General features: G+C 37.6%; 1 protein-coding gene across 1 annotated transcript; it reads right to left on the bottom strand.

The window, feature by feature from the left end:
- Positions 1 to 11,030: 11,030 nt before the first annotated feature.
- Positions 11,031 to 21,153, bottom strand: ubxn7 (UBX domain protein 7). The gene is made up of 11 exons (XM_084121071.1): positions 21,046 to 21,153; positions 18,492 to 18,648; positions 18,331 to 18,398; positions 16,801 to 16,866; positions 16,592 to 16,704; positions 15,421 to 15,567; positions 15,229 to 15,319; positions 14,204 to 14,331; positions 13,664 to 14,120; positions 12,870 to 12,949; positions 11,031 to 11,820 (listed from the first exon to the last, which is right to left on the bottom strand). Exons 1-11 carry the CDS (start codon positions 21,113 to 21,115, stop codon positions 11,659 to 11,661), a joined length of 1,539 nt encoding a protein of 512 aa, XP_083977197.1. The 5' UTR covers positions 21,116 to 21,153; the 3' UTR covers positions 11,031 to 11,658.
- Positions 21,154 to 24,403: the final 3,250 nt, after the last annotated feature.

Here is a 24,403-nt window from a genome sequence, read left to right as displayed (position 1 = left end):
GAGCTAATACTTCAACAGCTATCGTTTTGTTTCATGCAGACTGCAGTCGCATTTAGCAGCACATTAACTGGATTCTGAGAATGAACAAAGGTGACTGAGATTCAGCTCTCTTATGTAACCGCTCTTAGATAGTGTACTGGAGCACTTTATAAGAGCAGGGGCGTCAGACAGGGGTAATAGTGGAACTGAGTAACAGGGGCCCTTGGTGAAGAGGGGCCCACAAAGATATATTGATATAAATATTGGTGTTGTGAGTGGCCCACCCCTTGGTTTTGTGACCAGGGCCCAACATTTGGTGCAATGCCCCTGGATCTGAGCATGCAGTTATATTGCCCTGGTACTAATACTAGATACTGGCTGGTCCGTGCTGGTGTTCAAGTCTGAGAATCTCTCAGTTTTGATTCTACATTCCCAAGTACGAGTACAGCTGTGCCTGTATGTGCAAATCCTGTGGTTGACTGACCTGAGTGTTTGACCAGCTGCAGCTATTTTACTTAGCCCTGCTTGCAAAAGTTTAAAGGCCTATGCAAACACTGAAGAACACTGTGATAAAGAGGATACGAAACAATGAAAAGTTGTACCAATACTGCTGGGATAGACAGCTTACAAGTTGTCCAATGCAGATGAATTAAAAAATAAATAAATTCGGTGGTTGATTTATTTGAAATTTCATCTTCATGAGGATTTTTGTACAATAATAATATGTTGCGTAGTCAGAGATATTGCATAATTTAGTTTTTGTGTTGGATCTTATTCATATTTTATTCGCTGGGCATTCAATGCGAGATGAAAAGTAGAACTGGTTTGGTTGGTTATAGTTTGGTTGTTTCAGGGTCCATTTCATAACTGGCACCCTCTTGATCCACAGTCTCTGTTATAGAGAAATTAAAAGGCCAAATCCTAACAAAGTTCTACATTTTTGACATATTTATTTACATCTAGATATTAAATTATGCAGCATTCTTGACATTATTTAAGTGCATGGAGTTGGCTGGATCAGTGTATAAAGATGGCAGAAATTGTTCATATTAAAAACACAATCATACATTAATCATAATTATAATAAATTCTGTTAATTACATAACCATTACTCAACTGTTTTTTGTTTTTTTTTACATAAGCATTTTCCTATAGTTCTCTTTATTTTTACCTTAACTTAACATAATGCAAATAAACACATAAACATAACTTTAGTCATTAATTAAGAGAGATTCAGAAATATTCTCTGACTGTCACAGTGAGGTTGCAGCAATGATTAGTTGAGGCAGGATCTAGATGCAGCAATCAACTGTAAAAATAAATCAAAATAACAAACCCTCAGTATAACAAGAGAATATAAAACGCAGGAGAGAAACAGCCACTAACTAAAGATGTACTAATAGACATAATAACTGAACTGTACAGGGAGGGAGTACATATCAGACCTAATCAGAGTGAATTAACAAGGGGCATGTGGACACAACAGGTTGCTATGGTAACTAACAGGCACACACTAGGGCTGTGTCCGAAATCGCCCCCTATACCCTCATTCACTATTCCCTACATTAGTCCACTAATAGTTTACTTGAGGGAGTGAATGAAAATGAGTGAACAAATTAGGACACTGAGACGCTTTTGCATAGTTTGTGCTTGCTGTTAAATAATTATTTGAAACGTAGCAAACTGGTAGCTCCAGTACTAAAATTAAAATAAAAAAAGAATGTATACCTGTATGATATTATGCTGTACTCACATTGGACCAGCGGTTTGGAAAAAGGATGAATGGATGATTGACCTGAGGGCGCAATCTTCAGGTCAAACCTGGGAATTCATTTGGCGTGCGACTCTCACCAGAGGTGGACAGTAACAAAGTACATTTACTTGAGTACTGTACTTAAGTACACTTTTTGAGTATCTGTACTTTACTTGAGTATTATTTTTTCTGGAAACTTTTTACTTTAACTTCACTACATTTGAAAGACAAATATCGTACTTTTTACTCCATTACAATTCTGTGAAGGTCCTTGAGTAGAAAGTAACGTCAGTCAGTGGATGATTTTGGTTGCAGGGGTTGCATTTTGGTTGGAAATGAAAGTCGGGTTGACGTCAGAACCCTGCATCTGATTGACATCAGAACCCGACGTCAGATTGACGTTGGATATTGATTGAAAATAAAAGACGGGTTGACGTCAGAACCCGACTGATGTTCCGATTTTCATTTTCAACCACAATACAACGTCTGTCAAACGTTGGAGATCAACGTCAATCTGACAATGGATCCTGACATAAACCTGATTTTCATTTTCAACGTTGGGTTTGGTCTTCTAAATGTGACTTTTGTCACTTTTTTGGAGCACACTAGCTTATAGACAACAGTAAGGCTAACATATTCATACTAAAAGCCAAAAAACTTTAAATAGGGCAATATTTGAGGCAACAGCCATTTGGGTGTTCGAAACCATTGTGGACGTTATTGAGTGACTTATTCAATCTCACATTCAATCCCACTACTGGAACTGTGCTCTAGAAATAAATGTGATATTGATATGAGGGTAGACAGGTGTAGATTCAGAGGCATACGGTACTTTAAGTATTACATACAACAATGCAACAATAATAAAACAATGCATTGACATTTACTTTTTACTTTTGATACTTAAGTATTTTTAAAAACGAGTACTTCTGTACTTTTACTTAAGTAAGAATCGGTCTTTACAACTTTTACTTGTAACGGAGTAATATTTGACCAGTAGTATCTATACTTTCACTCAAGTAAGGAAGTTGTGTACTTCGTCCACCTCTGACTCTCACAGTGCATTATGGGTATTCTCTAGCCGTTGAGCGTACATCAGTTGTACACTCATTATTGCGGTGCATTATTGGATTGAATGAGTGCACTTGATAACATCCACAATGGTTTCAAACAAATGGCTGTTCCCTCAAACAGTGACTATTAAGGATATTTAAGGATAGGGGGTGATTCGGACACAGCCTAGGAATCTATAGGAATCCCTATCAGGCAATGACTCTGCAAGCAGCGTTGGCACATGAAGGTACCTCACGAAACTGATTTCGGACAGACTTCTGTGGCAGTGTAACGGTTGAAGGATCCAAATTTAAGAATATGTTTAAGATCTGCTGATCTTACTTCCTTACATAACATCACATGAAAAACTAAGGTGAATTACACTGTATTGGGCATTCAAGGTGAACATGATGGCATCAATTTACTGATCAGAAGTTAGCTTTAAGTCAGCTGTCTAAACATTGTAATAGTCAGGGGTTTTGTTAGCCTTTGATCTTCCAGCTAAGAGTTGAACTGTGTGTGAATGTTACTAGTCTTAGTTCTCGTGACCATTTGTGTTTATACCATTTGGGGAGCTCAGTTGGGGGTAATTGCCTCTATTGTCTTTAGCAGTAGTCATCCCTAAAGGCTGTGCATAAGTTCAGCACCTTTAGGGACAGCCCACTAAAATGCCTATAAAGAAACCATGTAAAGTTACGTTAGTCAGACTGATTTGGGAAGAACTGCAGCCGCGTCAACGCGAAGTCCTCAATAAAGAATAACTTTGTTTGAACGTGATCCCCAACGTCTCCTGGTCTCTTGCTTCGACGAAGAAAAAGTTTTCAACAATTTGGTGCCGTGACCCGGATAGAGTTCCAGCTCCTTCACCGGAATCCAGATTGAAACAGCAAGCTCAACAAAAGATCTGCTTTCCAGACTGCATCTTTTGGAATCCAGAGCGAAACCTCTAGCTAAACAAAGACTGCCAGACTGAATCTTTCCAGCTTCCTCCAGATTGAAAACTTCAAGCTCAAACAAAGATCTGCTTTCCAGACTGCATCTTTTGGAATGCAGAGCGAAACTTCCAGCTGAACAAAGATTTCCAGTCTGAATCTTCTTTTACAAACAAGGGTTGGTGAGTGCTACTCTATTCAAAAGAACCTTTAAAGACCAGTACAAGTTTGAAATCCTCTGCGCCGTTCAGAGAAGTAGTTAACAGACAGCTGCAGGGTTTTGTTAACTAAGTTTATCCTCTAAAAAGTTTTTTTTTTGAGATGAAATTGCATTATCCTCTACATTGCTAGAGAAGGTTTATCCTCTGTAAAGTTAGTGAAGATTTATCCTCCGCTTTATCAGGGACGGTTAGCATTAGTGCTAATATTTTGGTTTATCCTTTGCTTCAGGCAGAGAAGAATTAGCTTTATGTGCTAGTTATTTCTGTTGATCCTCTGTTCTTGTAGGCAGGGAAGATTTTAGCGTAAAGTGCTAGTAATTTGTGTTATCCTTTGCTCTGGGCAAGGAAGGTTAACAATAGCTGATGTGTTAACAAGTGTACCCTCTGTGTAGACACTAGAGAGAAGTTTTAGTGTTTTTGATTGTGTGGTAACAAAGAAAACTCACAAAAATGTTTAGGAAAAATCCCAGACTGATCCCCACTACTGAAAAAGGTGGCCGTGCAGCTCCATTGTGGTCAGAAAGCGAATTTAAAACATTGTTGGGAGAACAAATGGACTCTATAGTGACGAAGTCCGTCAGATTGGATTTGACAAAGAAATATGAGATTCATCCAGACAAAGCATGGTCGATGGAAGATTGTAAAAAGGTACTAGGAGCAAGTGTTCGCAAGAACAAAGTCAAAGCCATTATTTGTTGCCACAGAGAATTTGTTTTAGCAATAGCTACAGAACAGTCTAAACGCAACTCAGAGCTGGAGAAACAGAACAATGAGCTCCGTGCTAGAATATCTTCTTTGACTAAGAAATTACACCGCAACAAAGATGCAGAAAAAACTGATGAGGGAGAATTTAGTCAGCCGGATAACATTTATCCTGACTTAAAAGCTTTCTTTGAAAAAGATGTAGCCATCCAATCAGTAACTGATAAGCCAGTAGATTCAGTGAAGGTGTGTGGCGCTAGGAGAAGGTCTCAGGGAATTGAGGTAACTGAAAGTGTTCCTCCCAATTCTTCTGTTGTCCAAATACAAGCTGTTGCCAAAGCTCTAGGACCGAAAGATATCGAGAGACTATCCCAGAGTTTACCTTCAGCACGCACAGAATTTTCTGAATTTAGAAGGGCATTGGTCAGTAAAATGCGTCTTTACGACATGTCGTTGCCAGAAGTTACACAGCTGATGTCACAAATTCTAACTGAATCTGAATTCAACAATTTTGAGTCTGCTGTTACTTCCGAACTGCAACATGTCAGTAAAGGCGATTTGAGAGAAGGTGTTTTGAAAATCCTAAAGAATATCTTAGGACCGAAAATCGATTGGTCAAGAGTTACTAGCTGTGTACAAGAGAAAGGAGAGACTGTGAGTGAATATACTGAGAGGTTCTGTCAGGTAGCGGTAACGTACAGTGGAATAGTGGATGATTCCGAAAGGGTGTTAGCTGACAAAGGAGCTCTAATCCGAATTTGGGCAGATGGTCTTGTAGCTGAGTACAGAACAGCCTTGCCATTCCTAGATATTACGTGGGCTAAAAGAACTCTCAGAAGTAACCTAGAAAGTTTAGCTATTTGGGAAAGAGATTCTGATGTCAAAGAGAGAGTAAGAATTGCAGCAGTTTCTGTTAAGGTCAACTCAGAGAAGCCAAAGAAACGCAAAAGTCCTAGAGAAGCCAGTTGTTCTTACTGTGGCAAGCATGGACATTTTGGAAAAGAATGTAGAAAAAACAAAAATAACTTAAGACAAGTTAACAATGTTATGCAGCTCTTACTACATTTGTTTGCTACTTTGAAGCAACCCCTCCCCTCGTCATTGGACTCGTGGCTAAGCTTTTTGAGGTGTTAACCATTTAGGCTGTGATTGCTTAATCTCCCCAGTAACTCACAACAAAGATGAAAGACTTATTGACTGTCACAGCCTTTGTTTGGGGGACATTCAGTATACTCACAGCCTTAAAATGTTATACCACAGAATATTGCAGTTAGACAACCATCCTCTGTTAATGATGTTTATTAGGACTGATGTTTCACTGGAGAATGGAAATGTGCCAATTTTTCTCACACACTGTACAGTGTGCACACAACAGGGACAGAATAGGACACACAGACCAGGGCGGAGCCAATGGAAGAACCGATGTGCAACAGGCCTCGGGGGTCAGCCATGTGGTGAAGATTTCCTCATCCCCCCTCTTATCCCCACCTCACTGGTCCATAGGTGTCAAATCAATTAAGAAATAGGGAAAGAATGAAACAACCGCAGCAGACGCTACAACCCTAGTGTTTAAACAAATACTGCTACAACCCTAGTGTTTGGACAAATACTGCTCTGTCGTCTTTTGTTTTCTTTCTTCCTCTGTGCAGATAAACACTTGATGGCTGTTCCAAAAATCCATATGCAACGACGTCTCACCTGCATATGAAGCCACAACCTCAAGAAGACAACTACACCCACTGCTGAACGAGCCAATCACAAAAGAAAAAGAAGAAAAAAAAAATACACAACGCAGAAATACAAAACCTTCAGTCATCCATCGATATGATCAAGACTACAAGCCTGCACCATTATCTGAGTGCTGCACCTGGTTAATATGACTGAAGATAACTTTTCATGGTTCGGAAACCTGTTAGTATCAAGTGTGTCAACCAGCAAATGACTCACGTCCAGCACACCCGTAAGATTTCACGGACCCTAAGTGCATGTTTGTTTCTGTGTCAACATGCAATTACAGATGAACAACACAGAGCAAGTTATATGTGCCTGTAACTTACACAAGTTACAAGAATGAACATATGTGATGTGCCTGTAACTTACACCAGTTACAAGAATTAACTTTATGTGTTTAAATTTGTATTTTGTGAGAGTTTTTAAGAACTCTCAAACGGGGGACTGAAGGATCCAAATTTAAGAATATGTTTAAGATCTGCTGATCTTACTTCCTTACATAACATCACATGAAAAACTAAGGTGAATTACACTGTATTGGGCATTCAAGGTGAACATGATGGCATCAATTTACTGATCAGAAGTTAGCTTTAAGTCAGCTGTCTAAACATTGTAATAGTCAGGGGTTTTGTTAGCCTTTGATCTTCCAGCTAAGAGTTGAACTGTGTGTGAATGTTACTAGTCTTAGTTCTCGTGACCATTTGTGTTTATACCATTTGGGGAGCTCAGTTGGGGGTAATTGCCTCTATTGTCTTTAGCAGTAGTCATCCCTAAAGGCTGTGCATAAGTTCAGCACCTTTAGGGACAGCCCACTAAAATGCCTATAAAGAAACCATGTAAAGTTACGTTAGTCAGACTGATTTGGGAAGAACTGCAGCCGCGTCAACGCGAAGTCCTCAATAAAGAATAACTTTGTTTGAACGTGATCCCCAACGTCTCCTGGTCTCTTGCTTCGACGAAGAAAAAGTTTTCAACACGGTTTAATGATCTACAGCAAAATAGAGCAAGCTTTGGTGAAAACTAAATGAATATTTAATCAGTACAATAGTAATTTCTCGCTAGAAATGACATCAGAAGTGTGAAAATGTTGTTCAAAAATGTACATTTGCACACAAACTGACCACCAACCACAACTTTCAGACTGTCAAACTGTAACAGAATGAACATTTTGCACAGGATTGTGGGATATCATAGGGCAGCGAAGGATACATCTATGGTGCCTTGTGCCTTCCAAAATCGATCAGATGAAGGTATCTCAGGAGACAGGAAGTGAAGCGAACATTGGATTCAGACGTACTTTCCTCCCTTGGAATGCATCCTCCAAAGGCAGCATTTTTAAGCTTTAGGACACAGCCTGGATCAACTAAAGAAGACAGGAAATAAACACAGGAACCGGGAACACATAAAACTAAACCAGAACAGAACAAAAACCTGACAGTGACATTGAGTTATTTTTTAAGCTTTAATTTGCACCTTGTTGGGTTATTTTAATGTTTCTTGTTCCACAGCGATATTCAACAAAGTAGGCTACAACCAAACAATGCTTTCTACTATTTATTCTTTTAAATTAAAATTTCTGAGTGACTAAAAAAGTATTTCTGTACAGTATATACAGTAAATTTGATTTTTTTATGAATTTGGCCACATAATATTTACAATATAAGCTTTTGCAACTCTGGAGATCCCGTCACACAGGTAAATAAAGATATCTCGGGGCATTCATTGGAATTCTGTTTTTGTAACCTCATTTACCAGCCTTTGAACCTCATGTGACTCATTCACATTGTCCCTTTTCACCCTGCACACCTCAACATCAAAAAGTGTTTTAACCATACAATAGTATGATTAAGCTCTCTATTTTATCTCCCACCTTCTCTTAAAGTTGATGCTCTTGCACTTGTTACCACGCAGTTTTATTTTAACTCATAAGCAAAATGTTAATAAAGTCATAGAATAACATGAAGATGTGCAATAGAAATTCAGAGTAATATAAAAATGTACATTATTGCCTCAGGTTTTTATTATTTATGGTGTTGGTGATAGAAATCTAACAGTGAAGCATCTTGACCACTAATGCAGATTGTGGGTTCATTTCCAAGTAGGCTATCGATTATAAGGGAATGGTGTTCACTGCGGTTCCCTAGATAAAGAACTGCAACCCACATAGTAGAAATGATCATAGTAGACACATTTCTGTGATCTTTGCCTGGAAAACTGTGCTGTCAGCATGTGGGTGGTGGGAGCAGTGGGTAAATATGTGAGCTGGCAGCACAGGTAGGGGCGGGAATAATCAATACTAGAGAAACGAGATCATATGGCATGGTTTGTATGGTTATATTATTATGACCATATGGCCACATGCTGTGACATTCAAAATACTTTTTTACAGATCAACATCTTATCAATAATATATAAAATTGGGAATAAAAGTAAAATCAGAATAAACAATGAGAAATATGAACTATGAACACCGTAATTATTAACAGGGGGTTGTTACAGTTTTACTCAATTGCTTTGGCACATTTTTCCAAATAGTGTCTTAACATTCTCTAAACTGTAAGTGTAAATGTCTCTCAACTGTTTGCTTGAACATCAAAACTCTTGCATGTCTGCAAAATGTAGTTACTCACCCAAAACATTAAATCCATTCTTCAAAAGCTAGTTATTGTGTCAATAAATTGGGCCAATTGTGTGAGCCACCCTGGTCAAAATGTTTAGAGGTTTTTTCACCATGGAAATATTTGTTATAGCATAGAAATTTAATGGTTGTATTTCTACTTTTTTGTTGACACGCTGCTTTCAATACAATACATGAATGCCAGTTTTGTCTATGCTCTTATGTAAACTCTGAAAATTCACAGTTGCTTGTTCATTTTTACACACTCCTTTATGTCTTCCCATAACACTAACACCACCATTTATTTACACATCTTCCTATTGCTCTTCCACAACAAGCAACAGTGAATTTCCAGTTTACATGTAATACATTAATACAAAATTAAATGTACCGAATAATACAAATGTATTTATACAGGGTTTTATATTTAGGGTTTTGACGTTCCTCCATGTTCAAAAATGGTAGTGATTGTGCTTGACAAACTCCATATACAGTCCAAACTGTGATTCCTATTCATTACAACGGCAGACCATAAGTTTAGCAGACATTACAAACATTCCATGTCAGATATTTATGGAATAAACAAACATGCATGTCTGGCAGATGTTGATGAACAAGAAACTAACTGTTCAGAGATCTGAACTTATATTGTTTTGAGAGAGAAAAAATCTTATTCTGAGAATTGAGCCAAAGCCAGAGAAAAGCGGTCACTCCAAGACATTGAGCTAAAACTAAACTGACAGTGACCTCTGGTGATCAATTTGTAACATGAATCTTGAGGGTGTCACAGAATTCTCGACAGAACAGCTCCCAAAATAAGAAAAAAAAATCTGGTATTTTATACTCACCTTCATGTTGTTACAAACTTGTGTGGTTTTCCTTGTTATTGAAGTCACGTTTTCTAAAACGCTCTCTAAATTTAAAATAGACACATGAAACAAAGTTCACTCCATTAGTCCATCATAGGGATGCACGGATACCATTTTTTCAGAACCGATCCGATCCCAAAAATTCTGAGTATCGACCGATACCGATCCGATACTCTGCAGCTGTGTACCGGTAAATTCTGTGATGTCAGTCGTCAGAGGTGACGTTTAAACGCCGCGCCGTTGTCTTGTTTCCAGGCCTGGTGTCATGATTCCTTGTTTTCCTTTACGATGAGCATAAAAGAGCACAGGGATACCAAGGCAAAAACCAAAAGAGTAATATTATGAAATATTATTAATTTAAATAATTGTTTTCTATTTAAATATATTTAAAAATATAATTAATTAATGTGATGCAAAGCTGAATTTTCAGCATCATTACTCCAGTCTTCAGTGTCACATTAAATCATTCTAATATGGTAATTTGATGCTCAAGAAACATTTTCTTATTATCAATTTTGTAAAAAGTTGTGCTAACCCTATTTTTGTGGAAACACTCTTGTGGAAACATTCTTTGATGAACAGCATACAGTTACAAGATACCCATGGTAGGATTCTCTGATAATCAATATTTTTAAGAGCTTTAACTAATATTCTTTTTTTAATTTAATTTATACAGAATTATCTAACATTAATGTTAAAGTAAATCCTGCGAAAATCACCTGCTTAAGACTACTGCAGAATTAGATATTCAGTCATGTGAATATCAAGGTTGCACCATTCCAATACAGTGGACCTCTTGAGTTATTAGCGGCAATTTCCGGCAAATAAACATATAGTTATCCATGAAAAAATAAAAGAAGTATCAGCTACTTTGAGTATTCATCTGCCCCCAGTGGCCGGATCCTTGTGCTCATACTGTTCATAATGTTGGAGCGCTACTAAGCTAAAATAAGAATCTGTGTCACTTTGAATCACTTAAGATCTGTAGGCAAAAATAAAAGCTTGCCCTTAAATACATATAAATACAACCGGATCTATGGCACATGAGTCTTATATGTTCAAGCACCTTCTAGAACATTTGGTTCAAAACCACAATGTTCCTACCAAGAATCATGCCACAAAAGCGGATACTGTTAGATCAGTTACTGAAGAAATACTCAAGTGGACCAGCTGTCCCTTTTGTTTCAATGATTATATTTGAGAATCAGTTTTTGTGGAAATGATGCAGTATATAAAAAAAGGAGACAGAAACTTACTATAGCTAAATGTCACTCTACTCCATTCGTCCCTGCACACTGCAGATGAGATATGTGAGGGTTTACCTCGAAATAATAAGCATCCACCCCAATTTATCACCTGAGCCCATGTTCAACAGGATCCCAACCTGCTCTAATGATTTTGTCAGGAACTGGTAGACATTTTTGGAACTGATGTTCTATCCTTAGAAATTTTGCATACACATGATACACAATGTTTTTCTTATATCAAGGCCATCTGTAAAAGCTTTTAGGGATTAAATTCCATATCAAAATGAGCTTAACTCGTGTACATGGACTGTCTTGAAGAAATAGACCCAGACAGGATGGGATGTGCCAAGTTGTTTGTAAATAAATACGTTGACAAATGCAGCTCAGGGGACGGTCCCTATGAACTACCAAATGTTCTGTGTATCCTGGACTTATTATAAAAAAAAGGAGAAAAAAAAAAGAAGACAAGTGGTAACAGGGCACAGTCAATTCAGTCTTTCTAGGGCACAAGTGACAGGATAGAAGGAGGTGTGGTTTATCTACAAGGGGAGGGGCTAATTTCTCTCCTGCACAAACACAGTCTCCTGCGGACACAGTCCTGCTTCCTGCAGTGTGATGTCATAGTCCAAATGAGCGAGTCTTCGGCGGGGGAAGTTGGTGACAAGTTCGAAGCGTTCGTTGGGGAATCCCTTAGACTGAACATGTCTCACCAGTGCCTAAAAAAAAAAAGAACAAAGGAAGAAAATGAAGGGTACAAAAACTAAACTGTGGATAATTCCAGATACCTTATTATCCGAATCAATCAACCGGTTAAAATGTACACACTGACTGGATTGAAAATGCAAATTCACTTTCTGACAGTTGGTGGCGCTTACAGATATACCAGTACACAAAGCGACACTGCGCAACGCTCTGTTTCTGACAACCGCTTGAAGTTGTCACAGGGAAGAGAGGAAGTCAAACTGTATTTACATGCTTTCAAACCGCCATTTAGATTTTTGTATAATCTTAGTATTTTATTTGATTCTTGTATTTACTATATTTCGTATTCAAGTCAAGTTCAAAAATACTTAGTCTTAATAATTATTTTCAAACATTTGTTCAACACTTATACCAAAACATGCCAGCCCAGACAAGATATCTAGATATTGGTTAAAAATTCTTAAATATCAGAATTTTGCATGTTTACTTTATACAGTTTTATTGTATTTAAATGTTAAAGGGGTCATTGGATGCCCATTTTCCACAAGTTGGTATGATTCTTTAGGGTCTTCATGTAAAGTTTTAACATACTTTGGTTAAAATTCCTCAATGGTTGTGTAAAACAACACACTTTTTACCTTTTTACCTTAAAAACAGCTCTGTTCACAGCGACTCGTTTCGGTGCAAGTCTCTTTAAATGATAATGAGCAGTTGTGGGCGGAGCATGGGCAAAATCCAAAAGGCTTGATTATTGAGAGTGTTTAGGCTTTTTGAGGATTAAAAAAAAAGGAGTGAATGGATTTTTTTCATTGTATGGTGGTTGTGTCCACACACTGCAAAGACACATTTATATGCAAACACCATTTAAAATTGATGACCCCTTTAAAGATTATTTTTATTATTTGAAAAAAGTTATTAAACTTAATTGAAAGGACAACACTGAAGTTTCTTAATCTTTTCAACATCTTTGTGTAATTTGATTAAGTGTAATTAAGGGATAAGTTGGCAATGGCGAAAAGAGTGACACCTTTGAACTGTACAAATTGTGAAACGCTGTACCCACCATAAGTTTAGCTTTAGCAGACAATGCTATCTGTTCCCTCTGGCCATCTGGATATCGCAGCATTAAGCGGGCCTTTGGACCTGCGGACAGAGTCATTTTAGTACAATTTGTTATTTCTGCATTTTCTCTGAATATTATTACCATGTATAAAAGTTCAAATCCTTTAAAAGTGTCAGTTTACCTAAAAACTGTCATTATTTACCCCACGTCATTCTAAACCTGTATGTTATTTTTTTCTGCACAACACAAAAGGACAATGTTTGAAGATCAGCTCTTTTCCAAAAATGACAGAACAAAACCTACACAAGCTAACCTTATGACTTGTGAGCTAACCTTATGACATATGACTTATGACTCTAATGCAAATCTTCTAAAGCCATCCAATAGATTTGTGTGAGGATCAATTTAAGTCATTAATTAACGGATGATTCTCATCTGGCTTAAAAGAATGATTCATTCTCAAATAGGATTGCTTCGGTTCTCACGTTCAGCTCACTGTCTCAATAAGTTCATAATGGTTCACAAATGATCAGAGAATAACGACTTCAATTTCAATGGGTTTCTCACACACAGTTGACTTGAGAGAACTTGGAATATAATGCACAAGTCATATGAACTACTTTTAGGCTGCTTTTACATCCACTATGATCATCAATATCCTTTTATGTTCTGTGGAAAATATAACTGCAACAAGAGGGTGAGTAAATAATGAGAGAATTTAATTGACTTTGGCTTAAAGGGCTGGTTCACCCAAAGATGAAACAGACACCTGACACAACAGAGATGCCGTATACCGTTGTCGTCTGGATCTGCTGTGCTGGTGCCGGCAGGTTCTGAGGGCTGGTGTGATGTTGATCTGTGGTTTTCTCCCAGCCGCTGTTGGGACTCTGTTTGTCCTGTCTGACTGTGACTGAGCCCAACCGGCTCTAGGTGATTCTTCTTGCTCTCCTCTTTCCTGTGGCACAACTCTTTGTGTGGGGACTTCCTGTGATGGGCTGGGCTGTCCGGCCTGGTGGGAGGAACTACCTCTGCAGAGATGTGTCCATCTAAAGAATCCTCCCCACCACCGATTTCATTATCCGAACCATCAACTGAGATCAGGCCCTCGCTGTCAGAGAAAGGCTCGGCATCTGAATCATCATCTGAGCGTGACTCTGCCTTGTCCTGGGCGGACTCATAGTGTGTTTCTTGAAGAGAGGCCCGGATAGCTGCTTCTAACTGACTGTCCTCGCTGGCATCTATCAAACTCTCCTGTATAGACAGATAAAGGATTGCGATGTAAAGAAAATATGTTTTTTTTCAGGAAGCTCCAGAACCTTAAAGGGGACACTTACAGAACGAGCCCGTTTGGCCGGAGGTTGACTGGACTGCCCATCCAGCTGCCCGTGCTCTGATAGGAAGCCTGTGACCTGATCCAGGAATGAAGACACATCTAACTGGTTCCACTCAACCATCTTTTGTCCTGTGTTTGTCAGAGATGAAAACACTGAAATACTCGGAATTTCAGACAGTATTCAGAAGCACTTAAATACACTGTAATTTTTTTTTTTTTTTTTTACCCAGTTTTGACCATGCATAAGCTTATGTAATAGTCATACCTTAATATTTTTTCAACTTAAGCCATTTTGTATCTGATGAACAATTTTCATTAATGAATGAATTAAACATTTAAAAGGTTTGCATGTTACCATGTTATTACAATGTTATTACTATGCTTACTTTTTTTTTTTTTTTTAATGAGAAATTCTTTGAAAATTCAAATTACACCTGAACTGTAGCAAAACCAGTCTGATGCGAGAAAAACACTTTTATCAATACCAGTACTCCACTGTAATCAATGGATTTAATTAAACATCTAGTTTAAAACACACATGCCAGGTTCTAGGAAATACATTCTTGGAATTCATGTTGGTTTCATATGGTTTTAAAAGATATATTTTTATATTTCATTTTTTTTTTACTTTAATGACTTTTAAAATGCCATGTAAATTCAAGTACAAGCAATAATAACATTAGTTTTTAAATATATTTGCCCAAGGTTAATTAATAAATATCATTATGTTATTTTACAACCTGAACTAACCTTGCATTGTCATAAAATATATTTTGTGATCAATTAATTTTTTTATGATGCATTTTGGACTTTAAAATGAATTTTACACCAGGAATCAAAAACAGGCTCATTATAGAAAAGGTCTTTTCAAGTCATTGTATTTATGAAATTCATTGTTAAATAAAGGATTACATCCAGACAAAATTAGCATCATGTCTTTGATCCAAACATTTTGTCAAAAAATAATGTAATAAATCTAGTAAAAAGATAAATTGAGGAGTGATTCAGCGATGCCTTGTGTCTCACCTGTACGGGGGTCCAAGATAGAAATATAGGGGAATTTGTTAAGCTTGTAAAACTGAATGTACCTCTGGCCTTCCTCGCTGTCATGGTAAACCTATGAGAAAACACAGCTTGCCTAAACAATTCAACAGCTCATATTCACATCATGTCATGTAAGACAGAGAGACAGAAGACATTCATGTCTAAGTTGTTTACCTGCCAGAATATGAAGTGTTCTCTGATGATGGTCTTCACAGCATCATTGCTCCACACGTCTCGGTTTAAACACTGACAGGCAAAATCCTGGACATTCTGAATGTTGATCATCAGCCATTTGTTTTCAAGCTGACCGGAGTCTTTTGCCTGATGTGAGAAATTGTGGGAAAGAGTTCATACAACTAGTGGGAAATAATGGCTTGACTTACAGAAATCTTCCAGATTCAATACAAACTAAAAAGCAGAAAAATTAAGCTTAAACTTTTGTAGAAGAGCTTTTTTTTTTTTTTTTTAGCTATGCAATATAATTGTTTTTATGTGAAAGGTTCTGCATCGATGCACAAAAACAAAAGATCCGATTTTTAAAATATGTAATTAAATAGGCCTTTCATAAATATTAAGGTTTTGTTTTATTGTAAAAAAAAGTACACCCATTATAGACTATATTGATAAAAACTTTGCGTACCGGTATGTCCTTCGCAAGCAAAGCACTCATGAGGCTGAATTAGTTCAATTAGGACATTTAAGTAGATTTTATAAACATGCCTTTGAAAAAAAACATTACTGGTTGAGCCAAAACAATGGCAGTGGCATATTTTAAGATATGTCAGTGCAAGTTGCTTTCAGTTAAAACAGGTCAAACATTCATTTTAGCCTGGGACTAGGCTTAAGCCTCGTCTGTGAAACCGGGGGAATACGTGTAAAGACTCAGTTGATACCTGGGGATAAATGGACCCAAACACAAACTTTAAAAAAAAAATATATATATTATACAATAAAAACTATTTTTAAAAATTCAACAACAAAAAAAAGTAAATACAATAAAATAAAATGTGTATTTTCATAGTCTTGGCTCATTTGCAAAGTTTGTCAGTCACGGATGCTGAACTTATATTGAACCAGGAACATTCCTTTAAGAAGTTGTCCACTGATTCCACCCAGCCCGATTTCAGTCCTTTCCTTTGTGTAAGGCTCACAACATCCCGAACCTGTGTTTGGACACTCCCTGATTTGCAGGGCTTGACTTGTTCTTTGCCAGGAACAAAAAACATGACTATGCTGACAAAGTTTGAACTTAATGACATAGAGGACTGAAACACGTGAATTAGCCAATTACTGGAAGCGTTAGTGGTAATAATAATAGGTGTACTAAAGCAGTCATAGACCTTACCGTCTCAAAGCTGCCTTTGTGCATGAGTTCAATGGGAGGACGGAACAGATCGGCGAGAGTGCTCAGCTTCTTGTCCACTGCACTGCCGTTTCTCAACTCCTGCTCCTGTCGGACTAAAGATTCACAACACAACAGCAGGGTTTCAGAGGATGAACCAGACCACGTGTGCTGAATGTGACGAACCATCAGAATGCCTCACATATACTTACTGGTTTCAGTCTGAAAATCCCGAAATCCATCAAAGATTGATCGTGCTGGTCTACGCCTCTTTGGTACTGTGAAAGAGATATATATTAGCGTATGTGAACACAACCCCCGAGAGTACATAAGGGAACTGCAGGGGGTTTGATGAAAAGCTAATCATTAATTATTAATTATTCAAACTTTTGGGAACGCAACTTTATTGCTGTGTCGTTTAATTAGTTCTTCTCTGATGGCATGTTTTGACTGTCAGTCTCTATTTTGTGCGCACAAAGTGGATAAAATACAACAGGTAAAAGTCAACTATAGGCTGAGCTGACAATATCAATTCCTCGTTCTTAATAGATCTTCATTTTGATGAACTGAGATCTGCGAGAACAAAACTTTAGTAACTAAACATTATTTGTAGCGTGCCTCCCATCCAATAATCGCAATACGCTTAGTGCTTTGGATATGAAACAAAGTCTGAACTTTCAAATTATGTCAATTTTATAATGCAAATCAAAACAATTAATGCATTTTTAAATGTGGCATTACAGATCGTTGTAGTTCAAACAGCTATAAACTGCTAATCTCTTCAGTTTTACTACTAATTACAGCACAAAATAAACCGAAATGTCTAATTTCTCATGTAATCGCTCGATCAGTGTTTAACAGCGTAAAGACGTCCATAAAACAGCTTGTAAACAATGTCACGTAATGTTACATTTACCTCAGGAAAGCCATTCAATGACCATAGCCTTAGTCAACTAGAAGAAAAAAATAACTTTTGCTAAATACATGTATATGCAGTATATTACATATTCATTATATTTTATATAATGTAATGTAAATGCCAATTTAAATATTTATATATAACTGTTTATAAATTCGATGAATTAATTGATTAATAAATAATGTACATTTTTGGTAGCTGTTTCTAGCTAAATTAAAACTTTAATTTTGGTTTCTGTGTTTCTATAAAAAAATCATTTTGGTGCATCACTAGTTAAAAGCTTGACAGTTCAAACATTGGAAAGTTTGAAAGTATTAATATAGTTATCAAATATTAATTTATTTTACAGCACAATTATAATTTACAACAGTAATATATTTCTGTCTTTGTTTTTATGATTAGAGTTAAAACACAATAATAACTATTATTATTATTCTGATGATAATGATTATTATTATTAATATTCAATTGGATTGGGTTCCTAAAATACCAGTGTGACTGTAATGCGGACTGAGACATATATATATACACACATATATATATATATATATATATATATATATATTTTTTTTTTTTATCTACTTTTAAATTCAGCAACAAAGTCAAAATAAAACAGCATTTTCTCCATTTACTTGCATGCTATGTGACCATTAACTGGCATCAGAGAACTGTGAACATGCAAATTTGTTATTGAAGTATTATCATTGTTATTAAAGTATGAACTTAAAATCTCAAGGGGTATTTTAAGAAAATATTCTTTGAATAAAAAGGTTTAGAAACCCTAGGTTAGGCAGAAAAGGTGTATACATGTGAACTGTAATACCTCCAAACAAGGGCTCTGGCTCCACCAGAATGTCTTGCTTCTGAGGAATGGGTGCTCGCACATCATCTCTGCCAGAGAGGAGGACACAACAATCAAACTCAAAGCACAGAGCATGCAGTGACTTACAAACACCATAAGAACACCATAAGACTGCCACTCACTCTGCAGGAGGGTGTCTGCTGCTGGAGGCTCCGGCTGAACTGGCGCTTGTGCTGGGTTCCTCTGCGATGCCCCCTCCATCTAGAAACATGGTGACGGCCATCTCTAGGTTATTGTTACATGCTTCCAACATATGCTTCCCTACACTCTCTGTGGCTCCTGCAAACAAACACATGCATTCAAAGATTTGTGAGGTGAAACATAAACACACTGGAAAAAAAGAAGGAAAAAATAAACATGTTACGGGCACTGCTGTTACAAATATCTTCACCATTAGACACGAAATTACAAGGATTTGATTATATAGTGACAGCATTTATTTTCTTTGTGTTGAAAACATATGATGTCTCATCAAGAAGTGACATATTTGAACTGTTTTCAATTTAAAATATATATTTGTAATCCATCAATTGAGAGGGTTCAAGTCTGAAAAAATATGATAATATGATATAATATCTTATCTAAAGACCCGCTTTTGATTTAAATAAAATATAAATATCCTTTAGGGACCCCTAGCTGCAGTCTGCAGAATACAGAAAAAAATTATAATATTGTGAAATATTATTACAATTTAAAATAATGGTGTTCTATTTTATTATACTTTAAAATATAATTTATTTCTGTGATGCAAAGCTGAATTTTCAGCATCATTACTCATGATCCTTCAGAAATCATTCTAATATGCTGATTTGATAGGCCTACTCAGTTATTATCAATGTTGGAAACAGTTGTGCTACTTACTTTTTTTTTTTTAACCAGTGATACTTTTTTCAGGATTCATTGATGAAGAAAAAGTTTAAAAGAACAGCATTTATTCAAAATAGAAATCTTTTCTCACTATATAAATCTTTACTATCACCTTTTTTTCTCAATTCAACACATCCTTGCTGAATAAAAGTATTAATTTCTTTCAAAAAAAGAAAGAAACAAATTAGTGACCTCGAACTTTTGAACGGTAGTGTATACTGTTACAATAGATTTCTATTTTTAATTTTTTTTTTGATATTTGTAAAACTTTTTATTCATCAAAGAATCCTGAAAAAAGTATCACAGGTTATACAAAATTATTAAACACAACTGTTTCCAACATTGATAATAGCCTAAATAGATAATAGATAAAAATTGATTTCTGAAGGATCATGTGACATTAAAGACTGGAGTAATGATGCTGAAAATTCAGCTTTGCATCACAAAAATAAATTATATTTTAAAGTATATTAAAATAAAAAAACATTATTTTAAATTGTAATAATATTCCACAATATTAATGTTTTTTCTGTATTTTTGATCAAATAAATGCAGGCTTGATGAGCATAAGAGACTTCTTTCAAAACCATTAAAAATAGTAATGTTTCCAGACTTTTGACCGGTTTAAAATGCAATTTTATATGAATGGTACACTGATATGAGGCTGGGGGTTCTTGGTCTGAAAAAGGTTGAAGAATTCTGGTGCGAAATAAAACAAATAAGATACAATTTGTGTAATAAGGTTAAATTTGTGTAATAAGGCTTTTATATTATATGGTTTGATAATATCGTTTGATCAGTACCTTGTAGTTTAATGCAGGTCACGTTATCCGCTTAATGGCAATACAATACGCGAAAACAAGGAGAATTTAAATAAAATACGTAAGTTAGTAAAATCTGAAATAGTATACGTTGAAAGCGCATAACAGAAGCAGCGCGAGCTGCAGCTGGACTCTCTCGCTCGCTTCAGTTCTTAAACCCCGCCCCTTCAGAGCGCGCATGCGCACAAGCACCGCATCTTTCACCTTTCACAAAAAAAGTATCGAGCTGCTTAACATGGCTTGTATTTCTGACCAACAGAACCGAAACTATCAAATTATACACACCATCATGCGAGGCTCTAAAGCAACCTGTGTGTACACTTCTAACAACAGTTAAATTGAACAGCCCCAGTCCGTGTAGAACATCAGTTTTGTGTGTACCTTTCACTTAGATGTGAGTTGTGAGAGGCATACAGTCCAAACGGATAACTGATTGAGAATCAGCCTACACAACCCGCCATGTTGAGAACTGTGGCTCATATTCACAGACACACTTGCTGAAGTTGTTAAACATTCGTGGTGGCTGGAAACATCCAAACACACATTATCAACCTGTAGCATTTAGATTTGGCAATGGGGATTATAATCGTAGAGTGAAAACCCTACTGCAGTACTAATCTGGTTTAAATTTAAAGGTGTTACATGTAGCGATGGTGAAATAACACAAGTAACGTTGCAATCACATGCTCAAAGTTCAGTGCGAGGGAGTTTTACGTGTCCATCGGCACACTTTAGTAATTAGTCTACAACTGGACGCCCTTTTCCTGTTCTGATTTCTTTTCTTTTGCATGTAGATTCATATTAAAGCAAGTGGAGATAGCAGCTAGCTCTTTCGTTAGTCCCTTTCCTTTGCATGACAGAGGGGGCAGTAATGATGATGCCTCTCGATTATTCTTCCCTACATACAGCATTTCTAAAGACCCCATGTTTTACTCAAGCGAAATGGCCAGTGCAAAAATTCCCGCAAATGCAAAATGTCAATATTTACCAGTTATGGCTGTAAACTGTTGTATTAACCCATTAACCCCCGGGGCTGATGCGTCTCCGAGAGTCGCCATCTTGCCGCCACTGACAACAACACGACTGAACGCATGCACGGCATCGACCAATAGGATCTCTTTCTACGTCTGACTCCGTGCGTCAGCTCACTGGATCTCTGGGTAATGTAGTTCATTCGAAATGTTTCATGAACAAGATGCCACTATGCGCTTACTTAACTGATTTTTGCGTGGACACAGTTAATTATGTAATAAATTGAGTGCATGAGTGTAAATGTCCAGCATGTTTCTCATTACACATTCATTTTGTAAAGAACCTTATTTTTGCTTCAGTTTACTATTTTTCTAAAGCTATTTTTCTTCATTTTAGTGGCAAACAAGAATTTTGTAAAAATGCCCAGAAGAACAAGAAAAACAAGAACAATAACTGGTAAAAATGCAAGAATTAAAAAAAAAAAAAAAATGTATTGCTGCCTATGTGTTTAAATTTGGTTTTATATACCATATTTAATACAAGTATATTTAGTATGAATTTATAGGCCTAATTACTAATTTAGTCAAATACTGGTGCTAAGTGCTTATGCCTGTGGGGTTACCATTATTTCTGTCTAGGGAGACAGTAAAAGCACAGATAAATTAGAAAAAATCCAGACTTTTCTAAAATGGGAACTGCCGTCATGAATCATGATAGTTTCAAAATCACGGGACATTTTGGGAATATCAATAAGACTATGGCCTGGTTTCACAGACAGGGTTTAGATTAAGCCAGGATTAGGCCTTAGTTCAATTAGGACATTTAAAGGGTTAGTTCACCCAAAAATGAAAATTATGCAGTAATGACAGGCCTACTTCCCAGTTCTCGCTCATGCGTCGTGGCGCTCTCATGAACTCACGTCAGAGGCCCACACAGAAGAAAATGAATAGTTGAATAAAGTTGTTATTTTGGGGGGGTTTGCGTACAAAAGTATTCTCGTCACTTGATAAACTTAAGGTTGAGCCACTGTAGTCTCTTGGACTATTTTAATGGTGTCTTTACTAACTTTTCTGGACCGGCAGATAGTCAGATCACATCCAACTATTCCTGGTCCCAGCATACATCCCTGTCAGGAGGGCTATACAGCCAAGTAGTAGGACTATTAAAACCTGGCCTGACAATGCCCTATTCCAGCTCCAGGACTGTTTCCAACTCACTGAATGGGACCTGTTATTTCAAAGTGACTTAGATGGTGACACAGAGAGGCTGTACTGGATTATATCACTTGGACAATGTCACGGTCAAACGTCGCATCAGGACATATCCCAATGAAAAAGCCTGGATGACAAGAGAAGTCAAGAGACTCTTGAGAAAACGTAATATCGCCTTCAGATCAGGGGATAAAGAACAGTACTGCTCTGCTAGAGCTGACCTGGAGAAGGGTATTAAGGTGGCAAAGGAGGCGTATGGGGAGGGTGGAGGACCACCTAGCAGACAAAGATCCACGCAGAGTGTGGCAGGGAATACAGGATTGAGGCTGACAGACCTGAAACAGACCTGCTGTCGCCACCAGCCATCATGAGTCACACTCTCACTCTGCAGGAACACAAAGTGAGATGTTCACTAAAGACTATCAACCCACGAAAGGCAACTGGACCTGACGGGGTGCCGGGCAGAGTCTTTAAATCCTGTGCTGACCAGCTAGCAGGAGTCTTCACCAGAATTTTCAATAGCTACAGGCCACCGTTCCATCTTGTCTGAAATCAGATATCATAATCCCTGTGCCAAAAAAAGCCACTTCCAAAGGACCTTAACAGCTACAGACCAGTTGCATTGACACCAATCATGAAATGCCTGGAGAAACTGGTACTACGGTACATAAAATCTAGCCTCCCAGCCTCCTTTGATCCCCATCAGTTTGCATACCGGTCAAATAGGTCCACGGAGGATGCTATCGCCATAACGACGCACGCGGCGCTAAATCATTTGGAACACCCCAACACCTACGTGAGGATGCTCTTTGTGGATTACAGCTCTGCATTCAATACCATCATCCCGGACATCCTCATCAACAAGCTGCTTCACCTGGGCCTCTCCACTCCCATCTGCACTTGGATAAGTGATTTTTTCACCAACCGCTCACAAGTTGTTCGACTGGGCCCCCACCTCTCTTCTACCATCACACTCAGCACAGGAGTACCTCAAGGGTGTGTTCTCAGCCCTCTGCTATACTCCCTGTACAGCAGCGACTGTTCCCCAGCTCATCCAACAAACACCATCATCAAATTTGCAGATGACACCACAGTCGTCGGTCACATAGTAGAGGGTGATGAGATACACTACAGGGCTGAGATTGAGAGGCTGACAGCATGGTGCCATAACATCAACCTCGAGCTCAACACATCAAAGACCAAAGAGCTGATCCTGGACTTTAGGAGGAAGCGGAAGATGGACCCACCCCCACTCCTCATAGGAGGGGCTAGTGTCGAGAGGGTCCACACCTTCAAATTCCTGGGGGTCCATATTGCTAATGACCTATCCTGGACTGTTAACACCACCACCACCACCATCATTAAAAGGGCACAACAGCGTCTCTACTTTCTGAGACTGCTAAAGAGAAACAACTTAAGTGAGACGCTGCTGGTGGCCTTTTATCGCTCTGTCATAGAGCATACTGACGTTCTGCATCACAGTGTGGTATGCAAGCTGCACTGTGGCACAGAAAAAATAGCTGCAGAGGGTCATCCACTCTGCGGAAAAAATCATTAGCTGCTCTTTGCCCACACTTGACAGCACTGCCTCATCTCGTTACCTCAGTAGAGCAAAAAACATAATTAAGGACTCCTCTCACCCAGGCCACGAACACTTTCAGTTACTCCGTTCAGGAAGGCGTTATAGGTCTGTCAGAACCCGTACATCCAGATTCAGAGACAGCTTTTTCCCCACAGCCATCACAACTCTAAACACTCATTTACAGAAATAGGACTTTATCATGATGAATGATGATTATCTTGCCTCTTTTGCACTGCATTTGCACTTTTCAGTACTATGTAACCTGTCCTATTATGTATTGGTATGGTTCTGTGTGAGAGTATGATGTGAGTGAATGTATGAATGTATTATTCTATGCACCAGGAGTAGCACTTTAAATTTCGTTGTGACAATGTTTTACAATGTTTTTACAATGACAAATAAAAATGATTCTGATTCTGATTCTGAGAATGAAATTACATAGAAGCCTATGAAGAGGTGAGACAGCTCTCAGATTTCATCAAAAATATCTTAATTTGTGTTCCGAAGTTGAACGAAAGTCTTACGGGGTTGGAACAACATGAGGGTGAGTAATTACTTACAGAATTTTCATTTTGGGGTGA

The sequence above is a fragment of the Abramis brama genome (assembly GCF_963993115.1).
Source record: "Abramis brama genome assembly, chromosome: 7".
Lineage (NCBI taxonomy): Eukaryota > Metazoa > Chordata > Actinopteri > Cypriniformes > Leuciscidae > Abramis > Abramis brama.
Note: the sequence above shows the minus strand (reverse complement) of the source record. Positions and strands in the feature narration are given on the sequence as shown.